This window comes from Gymnogyps californianus, chromosome 14 (assembly GCF_018139145.2).
Source record: "Gymnogyps californianus isolate 813 chromosome 14, ASM1813914v2, whole genome shotgun sequence".
Taxonomy (NCBI): domain Eukaryota; kingdom Metazoa; phylum Chordata; class Aves; order Accipitriformes; family Cathartidae; genus Gymnogyps; species Gymnogyps californianus.
Window position 1 is genome coordinate 11,655,116 of NC_059484.1, and position 20,828 is coordinate 11,675,943.

General features: G+C 46.8%; 1 protein-coding gene across 1 annotated transcript in view; it reads right to left on the reverse strand.

Annotated features, from left to right (window-relative positions):
* Nucleotides 1–20,828, reverse strand: part of NSD1 (nuclear receptor binding SET domain protein 1) — a 66,047-nt gene that overhangs the window by 12,586 nt on the left and 32,633 nt on the right. Inside the window, 13 exon segments of the mRNA XM_050905389.1 lie at nt 598–802; nt 4,040–4,146; nt 4,593–4,734; nt 6,138–6,254; nt 7,609–7,878; nt 10,517–10,629; nt 11,227–11,432; nt 11,729–11,885; nt 12,217–12,396; nt 13,834–14,034; nt 14,596–14,719; nt 15,148–15,291; nt 20,114–20,232. Coding sequence (XP_050761346.1) covers nt 598–802; nt 4,040–4,146; nt 4,593–4,734; nt 6,138–6,254; nt 7,609–7,878; nt 10,517–10,629; nt 11,227–11,432; nt 11,729–11,885; nt 12,217–12,396; nt 13,834–14,034; nt 14,596–14,719; nt 15,148–15,291; nt 20,114–20,232 — 2,085 coding nt within the window.

The following is a 20,828-nucleotide window of genomic DNA, read 5'->3' on the forward strand; positions in this document are numbered from 1 at the left end:
TCCTGAGCTACTAACAAACTCAAAGCTGTTTTATCACTCATACAGGGAGCCTATTTCTTTCTCTGCACCCAACTAAAAGTACTTTTTGAATATTATTTCTTTTTATTTCGTATTTCTGCCCTCATTTCACCACAAACTAGGATATGCTTTGATACTGTTCTCTTCCTTAACTATGAACTCATGACTATTCAGACATCTAACACATTCTTCTCTAACTCCTATTTTCCATCAGTGTTTTTCCTCACCATTCAACTCACTCAATTGTCTTCAGCTTTGGGAAAACAGCCAGTCTGAGGAATCAATACCTCAACTATTGTTGGGACTGTCCTCTGCCAGGCCCCCAGGATGGGGTCAGCTCAAGAGCACCATTTCTTAGGCAAGGACCAGCTCCCCCTTCAGCAATTAATTCATCTTTTTGCAGTCACAGTGGCGTGAAAACCAGGGTTGTGTCATATGGGCCACAAGGTCTGTTCAAGTGAGAAAGATTTCTCTAAACTTTAAGATGCTGTGAAGTGAGTGAAAGGTGATGAGCAGTGTCTGGGACACCTCGAGCCAACACTGTGACCCAAGCAGAGCCCAGCCGTGCAGAGCACTGACCTGCAGGTCTCTTAGTCAGGTTGAGGCAGTCTGCGTGGTACACCTTGGGGCAGCCTGGCTTCTTACAAGAAACTAGCTGCCCTCCGTCCCCACAGCTGAAACACTCGTCCTCTCGCTCCTTCATCACCTCCGCCTGCGACCTGCGCTTCATCTGCGGCCGTCTCTTTAGCTTCTTGGACTTTTCCTCGGTGAGGCTGGGTTGGCTCTGCGGGTGAGACAATGTCAGTTAATGCAGGTCTCTGCCCCTTCCATCTGTTCCCTTCCTGCTACAGTGGAGATAAGTGCAAACCCTGCAAATAAAAATCCTGCTGCCAGCCACACCTGAGACGTACGTAGCATCTCTACAGTGCTTCTTAATATTTGGCAACCAATTTACTACAGCAAGTAGTTCTCTTTTTTTTTTTTTTTTTTTTTTTTTTTTTTAAAAGAGCCTGGGAACTCTGCACCAAAGCCTGGTTAAACATGGGATATATACAATTAGCAACAGCAGGACGAGGAGCCAGGGGCTGCCTGGTGTCACTGAGCTTGTGCCACCTCTCAAGAGGCTCTTCAGGTCCTCAGTAAAAGCAGTCGGGTCTCCTTGCACCCATGACTCATGAGGAGTCACTCCCAGGCCTTCCTGCACTTTTTGACATTCCTCACTCCTCTCTCCATTTTCAGTCTGAATTTATCTGTGATCAGTTTAGACCTATTTGTTCTCGTGTCAACGCTGCTCTTTTCTGGCAGAAGCTTTTCTCTCTCCCTGAACTAACCACCAGGACACCCTCTCCTTCTTGCAAACCAAACACTTTCACAGTCTGCACCCTCGGTCTTCCTAATGGCTTTTCTCTGCCCTTATTGAGTTTGTCTCTCCCTAACACAAGTTACAGAATTACACACGCTACTTCAGATGACACCTCACAGGCCACGTACGACGACATCAACACTTCTCCAAAAGAACTGGAACTCCCTCCCAAAGCACTGTCCGCATTTGCCTTTTTCACAGCCGCGTCACAACAGCAGCTCAGTCCTGCGGCAGCTGAACTGCACAACGGCTCCTTCTCCACCATGACTGCTCATCGATGACGTTCTCATGGCAGATTTGTTTCTGCTATTACCCTCCAGGTGTGTACTCTGGCATACTGAATCTCTGAACTCCAGCCCATTCCCAGTGATACTCAGTTATTCGTTTGGAACTGCCCCATCCTCTCCCTCACCGATGAGGCCTGACATCTTTGTGTCATCAGTACAATTAAATTACCATGCTTCCAACAGCTGTGTTACAGGCAGTAATGAAATAACTACAACTGGTCCCAAGATTGGCATCTAAATGGCTTAAGTGCTCTCTTCTCTGGCCTAAGGCTTCCTCCAATGCTGCCCCTCCTTCAAACTAAGTCCTCAGACCGCTCCTAACCCCCTAGCACCGATACTCTCCAGACTAAGCCTCCCACTGTACCAAACACTCACCTCCACAAAGATGATGCTTCCTGTCCCCAGTCAGTGACCTTATCAAAGCACTATCAGTTTACTTTATCTAAACAGACATGATGTAAATTTTATGCCATTTTCCACACATCTTCGTGTCCAAATATGCGTTCTCCACACAGAACATCTCTGTGTGCTGAGATGATGCCTACAAGGCGATTTTTGCATCCTTTACTCTGCATAAATATTGGGCACTATTTTCATCACTCTCCTATCAACATTAAAAACAAAACTACCAAAACATTTAAAAACCTTTGTCTCCAGACCTACAATTTCCGAATTCGGCAGCAGTGGTTATCCAGCTGTCCTGCCACCATGGCGTTACATCTCTTGACCATTTCCTTCCCGTTCACATGTGGATATTTCTGTTTTCATACCGTCATTCCCACTGACAATGGGGACAAGTCAGGCCTTTCTTTATCATTGAAAAGGCAGGCAGTGAAATCACTCCACCTAAACTATTCCACCTATTCTCAGCACCTAATACCTTGGCCAGCTAATTACAAAGAGAACAAGAAAAACCTTTCACAGCTAATTTGAATGTCTAAGCAAGGTCTAACAGCTGGACTAAGCGATTCCCACTTGCTCACTGCAGTACAATAGACTCCCAAGCATTATTCCACACTCCCAGTTAGAAAGGTCACTTTTAAGGGTGAACTTGAGTATAATCAGCAAAGTTTTGTCTTGCTGTATCTTCAGGAAGCTTAAAAATGCATCTATTGTGGGATGAATTTGGGGAAAAAAAAAAAAAAACCTCAAGGTACTGTTTTCTTGGGTATTGTTTCTTAGCCCATCTCATCAAGATGGAATGAGTCGCCTCAGGCATCACAATGGAACATTAATACCAACTAAAGGGCACCCTACTCTGATTTCCATCATGCAAGCTGCGATTTCAGGGCAAAAATGACAGTCAAGCCATGTATAACACAGGAGCAGCACAAAATCAATTGAACTTTAATTCGCAACCCAAAAAAGAACTAAATACATCAGATGTGTAATTCACCTCATCTGTCAACTTCTGAAGACATCATTTTTTTTTTTTATCATAAGTTAATTTTTCTGCAGAACTAAGCTCTCTGGAGAATTCACAAAACCTTCCCTATATATTGGCGAGGCTTAACAACTGTGCTGCTGGAGCTTTTAACCCTTAACTGTGGGTAAGCTGCCAGTATCCACATGACGGAGCAGAGGGATTACAGACTGATTTGGTGAAGCTCTTGAAACAAACCAACAGCTGAGACAGATTTAGCTGGTGACAGCTGGGAACTCGGCCAACTGCTCCTGTTATTTCCTTTTCCAAGTGAGAACCAGCTCACACAAGAAGGTAACTGAAATCAATTCCTGTTATTGCAACGTTACAGTTACAACATGAAGGTCTCAAAAGTTCGTGAGTTCTAAAAGCTAGTGATTTTTCTACTTCAGATATGGCAAATTTCTTATTCCTGTCTGATGTGTGCACTTTAGTCACTTAACCAAAAGAAGGAAAAAAACCCCAGGAACTTTCTTATTGCAGCAAAGATGGTGATGTAGGAGCCTTCTGGCTCTAAAGCAACTCCAAGTCTGAAGGAATGCGAGTTTGCTGGCCTTCCACGCACGCTCACAATTTACTCAGGCCTTTACTTTGGGAAATGGGCTGAGCTGTGGTTTCTTGGTTATACAATGGAAGTCTTTCCCATGCTTGTCCTTTGCCCTCTAATGTGATGGAAATTGTCATGCTAGTAAGCAGAAAATTCTGAACAATTCTTTAATTTACTCTTTTGTTGTAAAATATAATTTCCTGTCATTATAACAACTCTAATAATTCAGGTCTAAGATCCGTGCTCTCAGAATGAAAACCTGAATATTCAACTCATTTCAAGCAGTGTTTTCATGGCCACACTGAAACCTGATTACGCTTCCTGAGATCTCAGCAACAAATGATACACATCTAAGCAAAGAGGTAATTTGGAAGAACAAAAGCTTAAAGGAGGCATCATACCTTTGGCCGTACTCCTAGGAAGCCACTGCAATTTGGGGCACCACATTTACAAACGGTCTTTCCATTTCCCAAACACTCCAGGTTGTAGTTGAAAGTCAGCTCAGTCCCTGGCACAAAAGCAGACGAAAACCAAGCAAGTTGTAATGAACTATGGAGCAGAATGTCTTAGTGCTGAAGTAAAAAGCACTTTTGAAATATAATGACACAAATGACTGTCACAACTACACAAGGATACCAACTATTAATCTCCCAATGGATCTGTGTGGATTGAAAATTCAGTGCAACCCCACACTCCTACCATATACTACAGCCAAAAAGGGCATTGAACCCCACACTGTAGCATGCTTAGTTCCATTTCTTGACCATGTAAATTAGAACTACGACCCTCCATTTATACCATGTGTTTCATTATGTCAGTGCTGGTGTTAAGTCTCATGACTGCCTACGTGAAGACAAAAATTAAGTATCCCAAGGAGCTACAAACCCTCCCCTTTCCTTACAGAAACACTCCCGTGCTTTTAACTGCAGGTACTGACAGAGCGGGGTTCCTTACCAGCTTTGATATTTACAATTGCGAAGAGACCGACCCGAGTATCACCATTCACACACCATTTCTGAGTCTCACAGTTTGGCTGGCAGCAATGGTTCATGAACCGAGCGTAATTGCCCTTTGGCCCAGCATCAATGATTCGATCCTGGAATTGCAAAAAAAACCCAGAAAAACACATTTAATAAACTGTCATTTCCTGCTCAAGCCATTGCAGCACAGGTACCAGTATACCAGGAAAGCATTAATCAGTAGTGAAAAGTATGACACCGGAGGCATCTTATCACACTTGCAAAGCACCTGAGTTCGTACACGTGTTTTAACTGAGCGTAAGGGACAGGTGTCGCTGTGTTGCCTGGACAATCGACAGACACCCAACGAGTTTCCACACACTGATGTCTCTGGTCGGGGCTGGCAGATCATACAGCAATACAGTTTCCTGCACAACATCATCCTCCTCTTCAAAGACACACGGGCTCCCGAACAGCCAGGAAAGTGCTACCGCTGCTTTCTGGGAAGTTAGCTCTCCCTGCGGTGTCAGTACTGGCTAAACACTACACCAGCACACTTCCAAGGCAGCACTTGCGGTTCCAGACCCTGACTTCTGCTTAACAGCAAAATACCAGTTCCTATTTCTTGTACATCAATGTATAGAAGGAAAACAGGAACAGTATGTAACCTGTGAGGTACGCTTCTGTACAGCACACTACCATTTGTTAGACCGCGTTGGAAAGGAGAGGGCAGCTGCAACTGAGATTTGGTTTTGTAATAATGAGATATTAACACTTGGTTTTGCCCCTGCTCCCACCTATCAGCCAGACAAGGAGAACAAGATAGGGTCAGTGTGAATTTCCAGCAAGAAGAGGGAAGAGCCAGAAACCAGTCACATTGTTATCCTGTTCCACACTCAACAGCTTCTTCCCATGCCTGCTTTCATGGTTTCCTTCTAATCTTTCCAAGGTTGAGTGACAAAGTGTGGAAAGCAGCTGACTAAACTACTTACCTCTGAAAGCCAGGAGCTCATACCAACAACCTGGCCTCCAAGACCCACTGAGGAGTCTGTGGTTGTAACAAACTCCACCCCTCTACTTAGATCAGCAAGACCTGGGATCTGAACTTAGATGAAGGTCTTACTGCGCCTGATACTTGTACATCTGACGGCCAATGCCTTCTCTGGCACACACCAGCCCAGTTCTGGACTCTCCACGGTTCAGCTGCTGGAAGGATCCCAAGGTTACCGTATTCACTCTGTTATGCTGAAGCAGGATCTATGATCCTCAGACAATTGCCCTCAGACAACTGCCTCACCTCTTCTGAATAAACTCCAAAGAAGTCGGTTCAGACTTTCGTCCTAATCCTAATATCCAACCTGAAGCTTCTCTACTGCATGTTAAGTCCATTCGTTTGGTCTTTTCTTCAGTGGAAAGGTAGACCAGCTCATCAGCAACTCCTAGCACCTTTTTACTTGCTGGAGAAGACCACTATCATGCCTTCCATGCAATCATTTTACTTCTGTCTAGGATGCTGGCAAGAGAAATTCCTTCCACATACCTTATCCAGTGTCAACATGTAGAAATTGGTGATGTCGTGCTCCTGAGCATAGCGGATTCGGGCTCGGCACTCCTCTTCATCAATTAGCTCCCCAACGTACTCATTAACAAATTCGCCCTGCCAGAGAGAAAACAAGCTGATAAGACGAGACAAATTCCCTCCAGGATGGAAGGACATCCACCTTTGTGCTAAAACTTAGTTCCTGTTTCCTTTGTGGAAACCATTTCATAAAAATCTTCCTCTGTGCTTTGCCGCCAGTTTGACCTATAATCTTCACCAAGAGCCCTGAATCATACATCCATTTCACACACTCAACAAATAACTTGAAATAAACTAAATAAAGCAACTACAGCCATCGGATTATTCTTTGTGCTACAGAAAGAATTAACATTCAGGGATAGCATAAAAGTAAACCACAAGAACAGCTCTTTGCTGCAAAGCTCAAAGCAGTGCGTAACTGCATTCCAGCTGGAAACAATATCCCTTTGGGGACCAACCACACCAAGCAGCATGAGGCACCTAGGGCACCTGCTCCTGCAGTGAATCTGTGGAGTTCCCCTGTAGCGAAGTACTGCAGAGACCGTACTTCAACCGTAAAAGGGAACCCCAGCTCTGCTCCACTGGGGCCAATAGATGCCTCCATTAAATAACTGAGTTTTGCTGTTTCCAGACTACCTGCTGAAAGTGAAATGTAACAGGCCCATGGAATGGCAGAGAGATCCTTTAACCTATATCACAGCAGGCAGCAAAGCCTGAAGAGGATAGACTCACTTTTTTCCTTCTGTTATCAAGCCCTCCCCCACAGCATGTTGTCCCTACTCCTTTTTCAGACATTCTTCTCCTACTATGCTAATTGCCCTCTGTTTCACTTCACCCTTTTTTAGCTATGGGGTTCTCTTCACTTTAACATTCTTCCTTCTTCATTCAGCACAGATGTGTGTCCACAGAACTACTATTCTCTGGATTTAAAAAAATATATACAAGTCTTTCAGCTGGAGATACCAGTTTCAGCAATAATAATAGCCATCTCCAAGACATTACCCTTTTGTAAGAGCCAAGCCCTGGTTTCAGTTTCTGATACAAGATTCTCATGCTGGAAAAGCCTGGCTATTCAAGAATGGCGGGGAGGTATAATCACTGTTCCCCATCTGGAAATCCTGAGCACCATCTTCAGGTCAGTGTTCTGGTGTACTCATAAAGCCCATCGTCCATACAAGCAGACAGATCGAGCAATCATCTTTCTTACCCTGTAGGACATCAACATGCAAACCATTTTCTTGGTTAGCTGAGCCAAAACATTCTTGTCAAGACTGGAAAAGTTAAGATCATCCATTTCTTTCCTAAATGGCATTCTATGGCAAGAAGTCTTCTTCAAATTATGGAAGTTAGTAATTTTTCAAATCTATTGAAACCAACACTGAGCAAGAGAGAAGTGGCAAGAGAAAATTACATGCAGAAACAAAATATGTACCTTTCTGATGTCTGTTTTGGCTTGCAAGCCCCAGCCTCGTGCCAGCGTGCGGAAAATTTGTACCTCGGGATACTGCCGCTTGGAGAAGCACTGGTTCTGGCAGCGCTCCCCAGCAGGGCAGACCATGGGGTGGCATTCATAGAGCAACATGCGATTGATGCATTCCGAGTCCAGGCCGCATGGGTTTTCATCTGTTGGTTTGCAGTTGCAACGTGGTATCTCGGACAGGTCTGCAGTGAAGATCTGCACCTTACCCACTGGCCGGTTCACCTTGAACGCACACAAAGGACGTTAGCTCTTAAGAACAACAGGTTATCCTGATAGTCACTTCTATACTCAACCCTTGCCTACAAGCTGACAGGCTGAAGTGTGAGTTAGTTATAGCGAGGGGCAGAAGGACACAAGTACAGGCACATATGTATTTCTAGGCACGCTACTTCAAGAGGTACACAGTTAGAGGGAAGAGCTAAGGAGGATGCAGGTACCCCATTAGCATCACCGGGTGCAGTGTGTATTCTGTGACCCGGGAGCGGGGAGAGGCTGCCAAGTGTCCCTCTCCCATCACCACTGTGCCTACATTCAGCCCAGGTGGCCCAGCGCTCTCGTTGGGTGCGCACCATACCTGTGACCAACACCAAACCATTTTCTGTGTGAAACAGCACCTTCTTCAGTCTCTGAGTGTCAGGTCCTTTTGCTTACAGCCCTGTTTTTTGAATCTGTTACCTTCAAGCTGGTTTGTGCTCTCAGCTGTCACTATGAGAACCAGGCGAGCACGCCTGTGACAGAGTACAGAGGGCCTACCTATGCACCAGGCCACAAGCAGTTCGCTCCCTACCCAACCGTCCTGCAGATCTAAATGAAAGAAAAACCAGACAAGGCTGGGGTTGGAAGGCCCAAAGAGGAGCTCAGAGTTAAGCCAAGGAGCTCTCTAAAAACCGCTCCAGAAGGAAGCAGAGCGCAGCACCAGGTGGAGAAGCGACGGGCATGTCTGTGGCATGAGCAGGGTCCTTTGGTTTTGGTTAAAGGCAGCAAACGCTGAAAGGCAGGCAACAGAGAGTCAGGACTTTTGAGAGACACACTGAAGAAAAGCTCCTTGCTGTTCTTTGCCTGGGTGAGCAATACTGTCAGCTCCCTTTCCTCTCCCAGAACATGAAAGGAGGGGATCATTTAGCAAAACTATTCCAGCCCCCACACAATTTATCTAGTCCCACCCACTGAGCAAAGTTTCCGCGCTGGCAGCCTGCCTGAGGCTGACCTAGCCTAACAAAGGATCCTCCTCCTTTGTTCAAAAGCAAATCCTGCAGAAACCCCGGATTAATCTCTTCAACACAGTCTCCCCTTCCTCCTAGTACTGCCTCCCACCTCTGACCTTCCTTGTCACTCATGTTCTCTGCTGCTTCCCATCTCTTACTCAGACTGTTAGCTCATCACCTCATTAAGACTGACGAGACTCACAGGACTAGGACCGTCCACCACTGGGCAGACAGAGGTGTCCTTGCTGGCTCTGGCACTACCACCCCATGCGACCACGGTGTCTGAGCATGGTGCTCCTCTCGGCACGTACACATGCCCAGCAGGCCTGCCCTACTCTCCGAGGCACTGCTGGTACAAAACCAGCTCCAAAACAGGGCAATGCTTGGACTACCCAGAACCCTGATGTGATGAAGGATCCCAAGTGTATTTTGCAGTAGCCTCTCGTGTCAGCGCTCCTTGGGATGGACCCCGAGGTGCTGATCTCCTTAGAAGGCCAAGACGGGAGCGGACACAGCCAGCTTCGGCCACGCCACCCTGAAGCCTTCTCCAGTTCACCGTATGCTCCTGCAAACTGCTTTGCTTTCACAAACAGCTTCCACCCAGACCTCAGAAGAGCTACCATGGCTAATGACCATGACCATTATCATTTATATTAAAAGGGTATTTCAAAGGCTGCAAACTGCTTGCCAAGTTCCTTCATGTTGTGGCCAGAGACAGGCTTAAAAATGAGAAGCTGTATTTCCTCCACTGAAGCTGCCTGGCCCATACTGCTGCCACAGCATTCAGTTGTGTTCTTTTCACTGTACAGTAACTCATGCAGGATATACCTGCCTGCCTAGAAATCCTAGCTAGAAAAAAAAAGTGCCAGCAACCAGTTAAGCTTTCATAGTTTGCCACACAAAAAAGGGAAGGAGCAGCCAGAGGCAATGAAAAAAGAACACAGTCCCCGAGTCACTGGGTTTCTGATCAGTTTGGACCCACATCTCAAGCACATGCACCCACCTGGCCCCAGCTCTCCTCTCAAGTCACCTCCATCCTGTAGGACTTCTATTGCTGCTCCAATTCTACTTCAAAATACAGCCCTAAACATGAAGAGTTCCCCAAAACTCAGCAAAAGGGCTGATATTCCAACACATACATTTGCTTTAGTATTTCTGTTCAGTCACCAACTGATACAGAAAGAGATATAAAACAATAGCAGAGACGAAACAAGATACTGTGGGTTACCATCCTCCGCGCAGCTCTGCTCTACTGCACCCTGACCATCTCCTGTCTTGCAGCACCTGGGATGCCCACCTTGCCATCAGTAGCACACAGTACCTGAGCATATTGCGTAGTACTAGCACTCTTCCCAAAGTTCCCAAGGTAGAGAGACACTTCCTTCAGACCACAAGTGACATGGAACAGAACAGGGATGTCCACATCTGTTCCAGTAAATTGAGTACCTCTATTACTGGTGTCCAGCTTCCATACAGGTCTGCGCATACATGAATCCTCTCTGTGGAGGATGACTGAAGATGCCAAGAGGACCAAAGTAACCTTCAAATGCAGCCCAACACCCAAATAGTAGAAATGTTTCTGTATACCTGTAAATCACCTGCACTGACAGCTCAAGACTTCTCTTCCACACCTGTCCCCCCCCACTTGCCCTCACCTTGATGTGTTTGTAGGGAGGAGGTTTCTTGTCGTTCTTTTTGTCTTCCTGAAGCTGTCTCAGTTCTTTCTGTGCCTTCAACTCTTCAAATCTTACTGCAGCTTCCTGAAGAGCTAAGTGAGAGAACAGGCTGTGTTACGAGGAACTCCCTCTGCTCACACGGAGCTGGGCTGCCAGTGTCCACCCAGTGCTCACATCTCCACAAGCAAGCCTCCCTCGCTGCGTACTTCAGAGGCAGAGGTTCACCGGAGGCGGTTGAAGAAAAGGCCAATGCAGTAGGGCAGTCACAGAAGTTACAGTAAGGGACCTGCCCGTGGGTGACGAAGCATCCAAATTGTCAGCTAGCTGTGCCTGCTTTTGGGCAGAGCTGTCAGGCAGCTGCATTCACATCTCTCAACTGCATTTTTATACACAGATAATGACTGTATTAGACACAGGGAAGCTGACAAAGCAGCAGCTCACTCGGATTCAGAGTGGCTATGTCAGAGCTGGAGACGCATTCAAGATCTGCACACCCTTCTCCCTTTTCTGGGAGTCAGACCAACAAACATTCTGAGTGTGCTAGATGATAGATAAGCAGCAGCTCATTCTACAAATTTAATTTCACTTCAGCTCTAAGAAGACATTTTTCTCTGTTACAAGAATGCCACTTCTCCAAATGGGAATGAAGAGAAAAAGAACATGTACCTCCCTGGATGAAGACAAGTTACCTTTCTTGTATATGCCATCCACGCCCTTCCCCATCTTGTCTTTGCTGCTGACATCACCTTCCATGTAAGGGAACACACGGGCCTGGTGTGTCCACAGGTAATCCTTGGAGCCGAAGAACAGCACAGGGAACTCACCGATGTCATGTTTCATTTTCTGGATGTTGACAGGAATTGTCCTAGGATGGCAAATCTCAGCTGGCCACCACCTGCAACACAGGGAAGGGCAGATGAAACCTCTGGCTTCCCCACTTCCAACCACCTCAGAAGTACGCTACTGCATGGAGACATGGGGAAAAAGTGTGTGAGGGCTCTCAGCAAGGCTGGTGAGGAGACAAGAGGCTACTGGAGGACGAAAGTACGCATTTTACCAGCCACTACATACATGCAAAAAAGCCAGAGGCTGCTGCACTGTACCCTGCAGAGAGGAGCAGCTTCTCACCTCAATCACCATGAGCACTGCACGAAGAAGTGATGGGGACAAGTCTGTTCTACCTTCACCTACCTGTAGCGCCCAACTTTCACCCAGACTACTTCCTTGTAGTGTGGCTTTTTGCCTGCCTTGCAATCATTACAATACCAGCTTCCCTCTGGCATCTCAATGTTTAGACACTCACGGTGAAACGCAGCCGGGCACGACTCACAGCATAAAAGGCTGCCCCCTGCAAAGAAAAGGAGGAGGAATTTATCAGTCACTGTGCAGAAGCCCTGCACTCCACACTTCCAGACAGACATAGCTGAGAAAAGGGCACAATGCTCTTCTGCAAACACTTTTCAAAAATTGTGCTTTACTCATGCTGCAAAAAGAACCCTTCTAAGGATCCAGAAAAAGTCCTAGCCTGAATTTGGACTTAAATGGGGATGGACAGGAAGGCAATCTGTTCTCTGCAGTTCTCACTGGCACACTCTGGATGAGCAAAGCTTCTGCCTGCTCTAATGACTTCTTGTCAGGGCATTCCTTGGTGACAGGGGACCCAGCGCAGACCGTCTCACCTTCTGAGCAGACAAAGCACCAGCTGACGTTGACGTGCTCATGGTTGCGGCAGCCCCTCCGTGCAGTGAAGTGATTGGGGCAGATGATGCTGTTGGAGGCGAGGACCACAGACCCAGCAGCGAGGCAGAAGTCGTTGGAGTGGTACGCAACTGGACACCGCACGCAGCGCATCAAGCGACCTAGCACCAGAACATGTCGGGAACACACTGAACCTCTAAAGGAGGACGATTTTTGTTTCCTGCCAGAACTAGCCTCTATTGATACCTAAGCTCAAAACGAGCAACCATAGGTGATCTTTGGAAAAGGAAACTGACCTTTAATTTTTATAGACTGTCCATGACAGACTCACAAGATTCCTATAAAATTAATATAACAAAATATATCTAAAATTATAAATAGCTTTAATATATATTTGTATATAACATATATAAAATTGTATTACTTAGAAGTGAAAAACCTCCTGCATGCTGTGCAGAAACAGTTCAAGAGTTCACAGACTGGGACTGCTTCCTATCATACACAAATAATTAGTAAATCAGCTCAGACAGTAATTACAGAGGGGGTGTTCCAAGTGCTTAGCTGCACATAATGAAACCAATCCGTGTAGCTTCTGAAAACATCGGCACTTGCCTCTCCACTTTATCAGATTTTACCCTGAAATTCCAGAACGGAGAACTCAGAATTGCCTACAGGCCTAATTTATCTAGGTTTTTGAGAGCCTGTTTTCAGTTCCTCACAGGAGACTATAAACAGGGAGAAGAGGTGAGAGGAAAGGGGTAAATCTGACCACCAAGAAGTAGCAGCCAGAGGAACACAATGCAAATGTTCAGTGGGGAAGTGGTCAGCTGTGGGCTTCAGGCCTTAGTGTTGTCTTCTACACCAAATACTGATATGTGAGAAAAAAAAAGACAACTTTAACACAGATCCTGAAAATAAAAATAGAGCTGGTCTTATTGCTACTCATCTTTAGATACCAAGGATTTAAAGAAAGGCAGCTTTAGAAGCGAATATACAAGGCAATCGCATAAAAGTTTTAAGTTTAGTCATGTGAGATAAAGGTCAAGGTATTGCTGCAAACAGCTCAAACAAATGTTTGCCTGAGAAGCTTAGCCCAAGGGTGTCACTACTACAAGGCGAGTCTGCATTATAAAAAAGGAGAACTAGAACAGTATCATAGTTTTTACTATGCTGCTCTCTATGCCATTGCCTTGACAGCCAGTGCTGCTAAGCAGGCACCATCTGCAGCACTGGCACAGTGAAAAGTACGTAGGAGAAACATGAGAGTGTCTGTACAGCTCCAGAGACTTATTCAAAAACCCAGAGAGGCATCTGGCATCGCTGGACGTGCAAGCATCCAAGCGCCTGGACAGACGAGAACGTTTCAGTTGCCATGTCTGACCATCAGGAGTGCTGATGAGCAGCAACCTCGCATACCGACACCACCCCTTCCGCTCCCCTGAGAGAAGCTATTCCTCAGCAAACGCCAGAGCAAGCACTGTGGCAAGAACAGAAAATCAGCACGAAGAACTAGTGGACCAGGTAACTGCACAGTGGACACGAAACAAAGAAAAAGCTTCTAACTGCATCCCCTAGACCACCCTAGAAGATTTCAGTACCTTTAGATGCAGAGATGTTTGCTGGGTTAGCAGCATGACAAGTCATGCATATGTGCAGGGAGCATCGGAAGCCCTTGTTCTGCATGACCGTGGGCGGATACTTTTGTATGCACGCTTCATGGTAATACTTCCCACAGAGGGGCAGCAAGCACCGTTTTACATCTTCCCCGCAGCTCTTGCACACAAAGCAGGTATGGACCCCTAGAGAAAGAGCAACAGACGTAACACCAGTCACACAGAAGAGCTAAATGAAGACCTGACACTTCCACCAGGCTGCGTATTAGCACAGCACAACTTCCCAACCCGCTGTACCCATCCCAAAGTACAGGTCTCTGCAGCAGGCTGTTTTTGCCTGCAGCTGCAATAAAATTCCAGATCAAAAAAAAATTATTATAGCTGTGATTTCAGGCCAGGGAAAAACAAGAAGAAAAACAAAAATCGACAACCTTACTTAGACATTTCCCCCTTTTCCAGCCCACTTCAGCCTCATCCTCCCCACCAGCTCTCTCTCCCTAGTCCCAGATAAGAATTTCCCCTTCTCTTTCCCACCAGATCCTGGACGTTCACTTCTTCGTATCCCATATGCCTGAATCAACAGTAAGACCAGTTAATTAGAAAGTCATTATCAAACATCAAACCAATAATCAGAGGACTGAGAGCTAGTTAGGGGCCCTACTGCAGGCACATCACTCCAGCAAAGGAAGCACCAAATAAGCACGCAGCAAGCACCCTGTCCTTCTGTGCTCACAAAAGCTTCCGTACCTGTGGAACACTCATTGCAGATGAATTTGCCCTTTGGCATCTCAGAGAGCCCAAGGCACTGCAGATGGAAAGCACCACAGCACTGCGCCTCACACAGCAACAACTCCCCTGGCTTCTCGCAGATCTGCGGGGAAGGAAGCACAATGTCAGCTCTGAGCAACCTCCTTCCCCAACTCATCTCAGAGAGCAACAATCCACGTGCTGGCCAGCACTGCCAGCGGAGACCCCTGCAGAAAAATGCGAATTTTTCCTTGTGTCAGTTAATTCAGGTGGTTTTTGCATCACCACTGCCATTTGCCATCCAGTCCCTGCTACCATGCATCGGCTAAAATGAATCCTACATTGGTCACGTCTCCCTAACATCTGTGAACTTTAGCAAGAGGAGAGGCAATCACAGAGGAAAGGCTCAATTCAGAGCACAAAAAGCTGGTTAATTCTACATAAGCACCTTGAGGCTACCTGGGCTTATCTGGGGCACTAGCATGTCCCAGAACTTGCACAAAAACACTTTACAGTGATAAAGTTTCAAAGAGATTTCTTCAAGGACACTACCTGACACACATTCTCCTTGAGAGCTGCTCCTCCTCCACGCTCTCCCTGCATCTTTTTGGACGAAGGCACTCCATGGTCATTCTCTGACCCCTCTTCATTACCCTCTTTGGGGCTTGCAGCAGTCCCGTGAACCGATGTTTCCCCCTTTAAAAAGAAATTCATAATCAGGGCTGTCAGAAGTTCCTGTCCTGACTTGTAAACTACAAATTCAGCCATTGAGTACATAACAGGTTTGGCAGTTGGTCTGTGTGCATTACCCACCCTGGAGAGAACATCCCCCATACAGTTTCACCAAAACTTACAAGAAAGGAAAGGAAAGCGCTCTTAGTTTACTAGATCATTAAAAAATACACACTCGACATAATTATTTTGCTTTGCATAACCCCTCTCTGAGGAAAGAGTCATGGCTGAGGAAGAAAGGTATTGCCCTGCATAGAAACAAATCAGGTAAGGCTGGAATAGTCTGAAGCATCCTGCGTGCTGACATCTGCTTGGACTGGAAATGCAAATGAAAAATTTCAAACGACCTTTATTACAGTTGTCACCCAGCAAATGAGCCAGACTTTTCCCCACACATCTCAGCTTGTCCTAACCCATGTAAAACACAGGCACATAGGTACTCAAGGCCTGTGTTAGTATGAACTAGCTGGCCAACACCAAAGTAAACAGTGCAGCAGGGCATTTACACCACCATCCTGCCTGGGGCAGTGAGTCTTTCATAAGCATCTGTCCTGTACAAGTATCACAGCACTGACCGTAACATCTTACGGTGACCATAACATCAACTGGTGAAAGAGCATCCTGCTGAAAAGATGGGTTTCAAATGATAAAGGCCCACCCACACCCTCATGGGGCAAGACAGGGATCCTGCCATAAGGCTTCCCAAGGTGGAAGGACAATTTCTGACATGTCCATGTGCCTTGCCCAGACACTGTTAGAGGAAAGGAGAGCAGCAGGTATCTTAGAGATACTTGTTTCTACCACAAGATACTGCTGTCCTGGAGCTGCACATGGCAGCACTGCCTTCACTTTTGTCAGGACAGGCAACGAAGAGCAGGTGGAAACACCATCCTGCCAGCTTCCAGGCCTCTCAGATACAGTCTAGGCAACACTTCAGTGCTCTTGCCAGCCCCAGCTGCCACTCTAGGGTGGGTACACCTTAAGGGCCATTAATGCTGCAAAGCGATGCCTTTAGCTAAGTGTTTTGAGCAAGAATATTTTAAGGACTCTGCCATTTTTTAATATCCCAGCTCACTGCAATTAGCTGAGTGACCTCAGTGCGCAGCTGCCAGTTCCTCCTTGGGTCACCAAGCCATAACCGGTGTATGCCCAGACACAAACTGGACACCTGAAAGACACTGTGAGAAATTCAAACTGCTGGCAGGAGCAGCCGCTATCACTCTCATACCTTCAAGCCTGCTTGGTGCCAGGTGTCCAGCTAACAATCACGAGAGCAAGCTTTGCACCACTTTCTGTATGGAAGAGTATTAGTCTGAGTTGTGGTGCTACTAAAGCTTGTAAGCTGAACTGAATGCCCTCTGAACACATTATTAGTCTGGGCAAAACAAGGACATAAAGATCTCCAAAGTTTAAAGTTGGAAGAACCTGGAGCTGGTATTCTGGTCAGATAATGATGCTTCCTTTGCCTTTTTTTTTTTTTCCCTCTTTTTTTTTTTTTTTCTTTTTTTCCTTTCCCTGCATGTAGCAGTATGCTTTTATTTGTGGACATTTTAAAGCCATGTGACCTCTGTGGAGCAATGATGCACAGGTGCACTGACAGTATATTAAAGCACACAATACAAAGATGAATGGTATAAATCGCCTTTATTGAGCACAAAAAAAAAGCGAAGTCCCAGCTACAAGCTACTGCCAGTCCAATATACCATATGGTGTACAGCCTTACAGACTATCATTACAATCTCGCTGGCAGCGATGCAGCCTGTGGGAATACTGATAAGGAGCACATAAGCTGCTGCCACCCTACCACACAGCCCTGGCAGAGGGAAGGGAAAGGTCTCTACGGCATTGGTAAAAAGACCATCTAAGAACACAACAGCCACCTTTGCCTCTATACGCAATAGCATCTTCTCAAGCTAAGTGCTATGATGATAATTCTGCTCCTGCAGCTGTATTTCTGCTAGGAATTATATAGTCTGCTGCAAGGCAGCCCTCTGGCCCAAACACTCGCTTTGGCTCCTGGAATGCTCCAGGAGCAGCACACCAGCAACCAGTGCTCCGAGGACTGGTTACAGCTCAGGTCCTCCTATTCCTACATAGGTGCTCCCTCTTCTGCTCAGCTCAGCAGTGACCTCAGGGTTGCAGGGGTCACTGTAACGAAGAACAAGAGCAGGGTTAATCAGCTGCTGGTATGAGCAAACAACATCAGCTATAGCTTCTGCTTATGCTGCGGCCGCAGTGTTACAGACACAAAGTGAGCTCAGCCCCTCTCATGGTCACTGAGGTCCCTGTCAGGAGGGGCAGGGTGCTGGTAAACAAGCACCACCCATCCTGTGGTCAGTGGCACTAGCTTCCTGCTGTAGCTAAGGTTTCAAGATAGTGTTTTGGAAGGGGGGGGACATACTCAGATTTGCTACAGACAGAGGTATGAGGGATTTAGAACTGGTTTGTCTTTCCATGCTTCTGGCCACTTTCTACCATGGCTGCTAGGACTCTTTGGTTTGAACCCTGATGGCCATGTTTCACGTGTTAATGGAATGGGAGACTAAAATGCATCTAGGAGTCATGTAACATTAACCAGCAACTCCCTCTTCAGATCTGAAAGCATTTGCTAGTAGCAATGCTACCTTAACAACTGGGCCCACACTGCCTAGTGTGGCACAGCATGCTCTAGCCCTGCTCTTTCAGCCTAAACCCCTCCTATTTGGTTCCACAGACAGCTGGCCAATCTGCACGTTTCACACACGAGGATCTTCACCTTATTTTAATCAATGCTCCCAGAACGGCATAGGGAAGGGAATGTCAGAGCTAGGCAGGATGGGCAAGGCCAGATACTTGTGCTTTGTGAACAGGGAGAAGGGGATCGCCATTCAAGGCCATCACTCAAAAGAACCTGTCACACTCTTCCCCCTCCTTCCCCCACCCAGCATGAGCATTGCAAAACTACATACCTCCTACAGAGGGCAGGTCTCTCATCTTGGGTCTTCTTTCAGAGCTATCTCTGCTGCTGTATCTGGCACATCCTCAAAAGCCTGGCCTGTTCTTTGGCACAGCCTGACCTTGGCTCACAACCTTGACAACCATTTCAACAGCATTTTCCATCCCCTTCTCTCAGTCTCTTGCTGCCCTGATGCTGTAAACTTGCACTCCTAGCTCCACAGACAGGCAAGGACAGAGAAAACTGCTTAGTTCAGCCCAGGCAGACAAGCTTTCCACTGCCGCCTTTTCCTCTGAAAGCAGCTGGATCCAAGGCTTCACTGTGCTGTATCATCAGACCATCTATTTCTTCTAGCACCATTCAGCACAAAGTGGAGTTCCTTGCCTGGTGTGTGGAAAGTCACTCAGGGACCAGCGTGGTCCGAATTCCTTAACTGCTTTCACAGCACCCCAATACTCACCAGTACCTGTGCACTCACCTAAGCCAAGGGGTGAACACTCTCACCACAGCAGCTCAAGAGACACAATCACAAAGAAACCGATGCTGGCAAAAGGTGCCAATCATTGCCTTTTTTTTTTTTTGGCATGGTTTACCATACCTAACTTCAGGTACTCAACACAGATGTCTAAGGCTGGAGGCAGTTAAGACTCCCTGGGTTTCCTCTGCAGTGAATGGTGGGTGCAGGATTCAGAGCCATGGCCTAGCTACTTGGCTGCTCTGAATTGCCCCCTCTTTTCTTCCCTATAAACAATTCATAGAGAATTTGCTGGCTCGGAGCTGAGCCAGTATCTTAGTGGGTACCTAACAGCAGACAGTGTTAACTGCCCCCCAGCATTGGCAAAGATATTTGTACAGGCTTCTTTGAAACATGATTCCAGATGAGCACACTTCAGAAAGAGCACTAACACCATCACAGGAAGGCTTGCATGGCCCAGGGGTATTACCCCACTTTATCACCCCCATCAGAAATGCTCTTTTCAAAAAGCAGTAGCAGCAGGGTGGCTGGCACTGCTCAAAGTAGTGTGAGGTTTGTGCTCTCCTGGAAGCTGTATAACAACAACAAATATAACAATATATGTCTATAATTGGCTCCTGAAATACATACTGACTATCCTGACAGAACAGCCTGCTGCTGAACCTGGGCCACTGGAAGTGAGAGGTGATGGTGAGAAGCCCAGAGGTGTCCCGCCTCTCCCAGGAAAAGTCTTGCTTCCCCTACACTTGGTGATACCTGGCTCATTCCTAAAAGGCAAAATGGGCTTGTCAGAGATATTTGTACGCCGACTCTGCTGGGATGCAGTAGAAGGGAGTTGCCCCAATCATCCCTTTCTGCTGGATGGCAGAATGTAATCAGAGGCTCCTGTGAGCAGTCACAGACAGTCCCCCCCATCCCCTCCAATGTGGTTCTTAGCTCACCCTGGCACACAGGTGCAAGTAGAAGAAGGGGTTGAAGTCCACAGTCTAGCGCTTGTACTTCATACTCGTGCGTAAAAGTGCAAGATTCCCACCACCACCAGAGAAGACCTTTTACAGCAGTTAGATCTTCTGAGGTGCAAAGCAAGATGCCAGGCAAAACCTGGTTCCATCAGATCAGAACAGCCTCTCTCCTGGAGAATTAGCTGAGTAGCAGCTTAAAAACTGAGCCCCAGTTAAGCAGTCATCACAAAATAGCTACTAAATCAAGTTGGTATCTTCAGCTTCAACCCCAGCTCATGCAACTACATCAGTGGGACAAACTCCCAACTAACACGCCAGCCAGCCAAAGATGACCTGGCCTAGGCTCTGCAAAGTGCCCTAGGAAGTAGCAGACAGGTTATAGGGATGACAGCATGTAGGAAGACCCAACAGTACCTCAGAGTGTGGGGTCTCCCCCAGCCCCTCCTCATTTCTCTCCTTCTTGGAATGCATTGCAGCAGAGGGATGGCGCTGTCTCTTCCGCTTCCGCTGCTTCTCCAAGAGCTTTTCAGAAGCTGGGATGCAACAGAAAGACCACTCAAGGAAAATGCAGAAATAATTCCCTTGCTATAGGTGCCACCAACAAGTTCTACACCCTTTATCAGAGCTTCAGGCTGGGTCCTACTGTCTTTGAGGGCATAAGGGCTGGGGCAATACCAGCCTCCAGGCAGTCTGCCCTCTGTCCCGCAACCATCAGAGGACCACTGATTCATACTGGTTTAAGCTTCTTTTGCTAGGCTGCTGAACAAAATCACTGGCTTTCCTGAGACAGCCCCCCAGCAGAAAAGAAGAAATGCTACCAACACAAAGCTTACGTTGCTAATCAAATGCTGATAACTACCTCCTCCCTCTGCACTGCAACAAAAACTTCCTCATGTCAATACCAATGTGATACAAAGGCAGACAGGGAGGGAGTACAAGGCAACTGCACAACTGTACATGGGACAGGGCAGCCACTGTTGAGCCTGGTCACAGCATGTCATCAGGCAAAAGACAGCGCATTGGTACAGGACCTGTGCTGACAAGTTTCCTTCAAGCACCCAGACTATGAATGAGAAGTGAACATTTTCTCACGGAAATAGGAACTTATCGTCTCCACTTTCCATAGGGA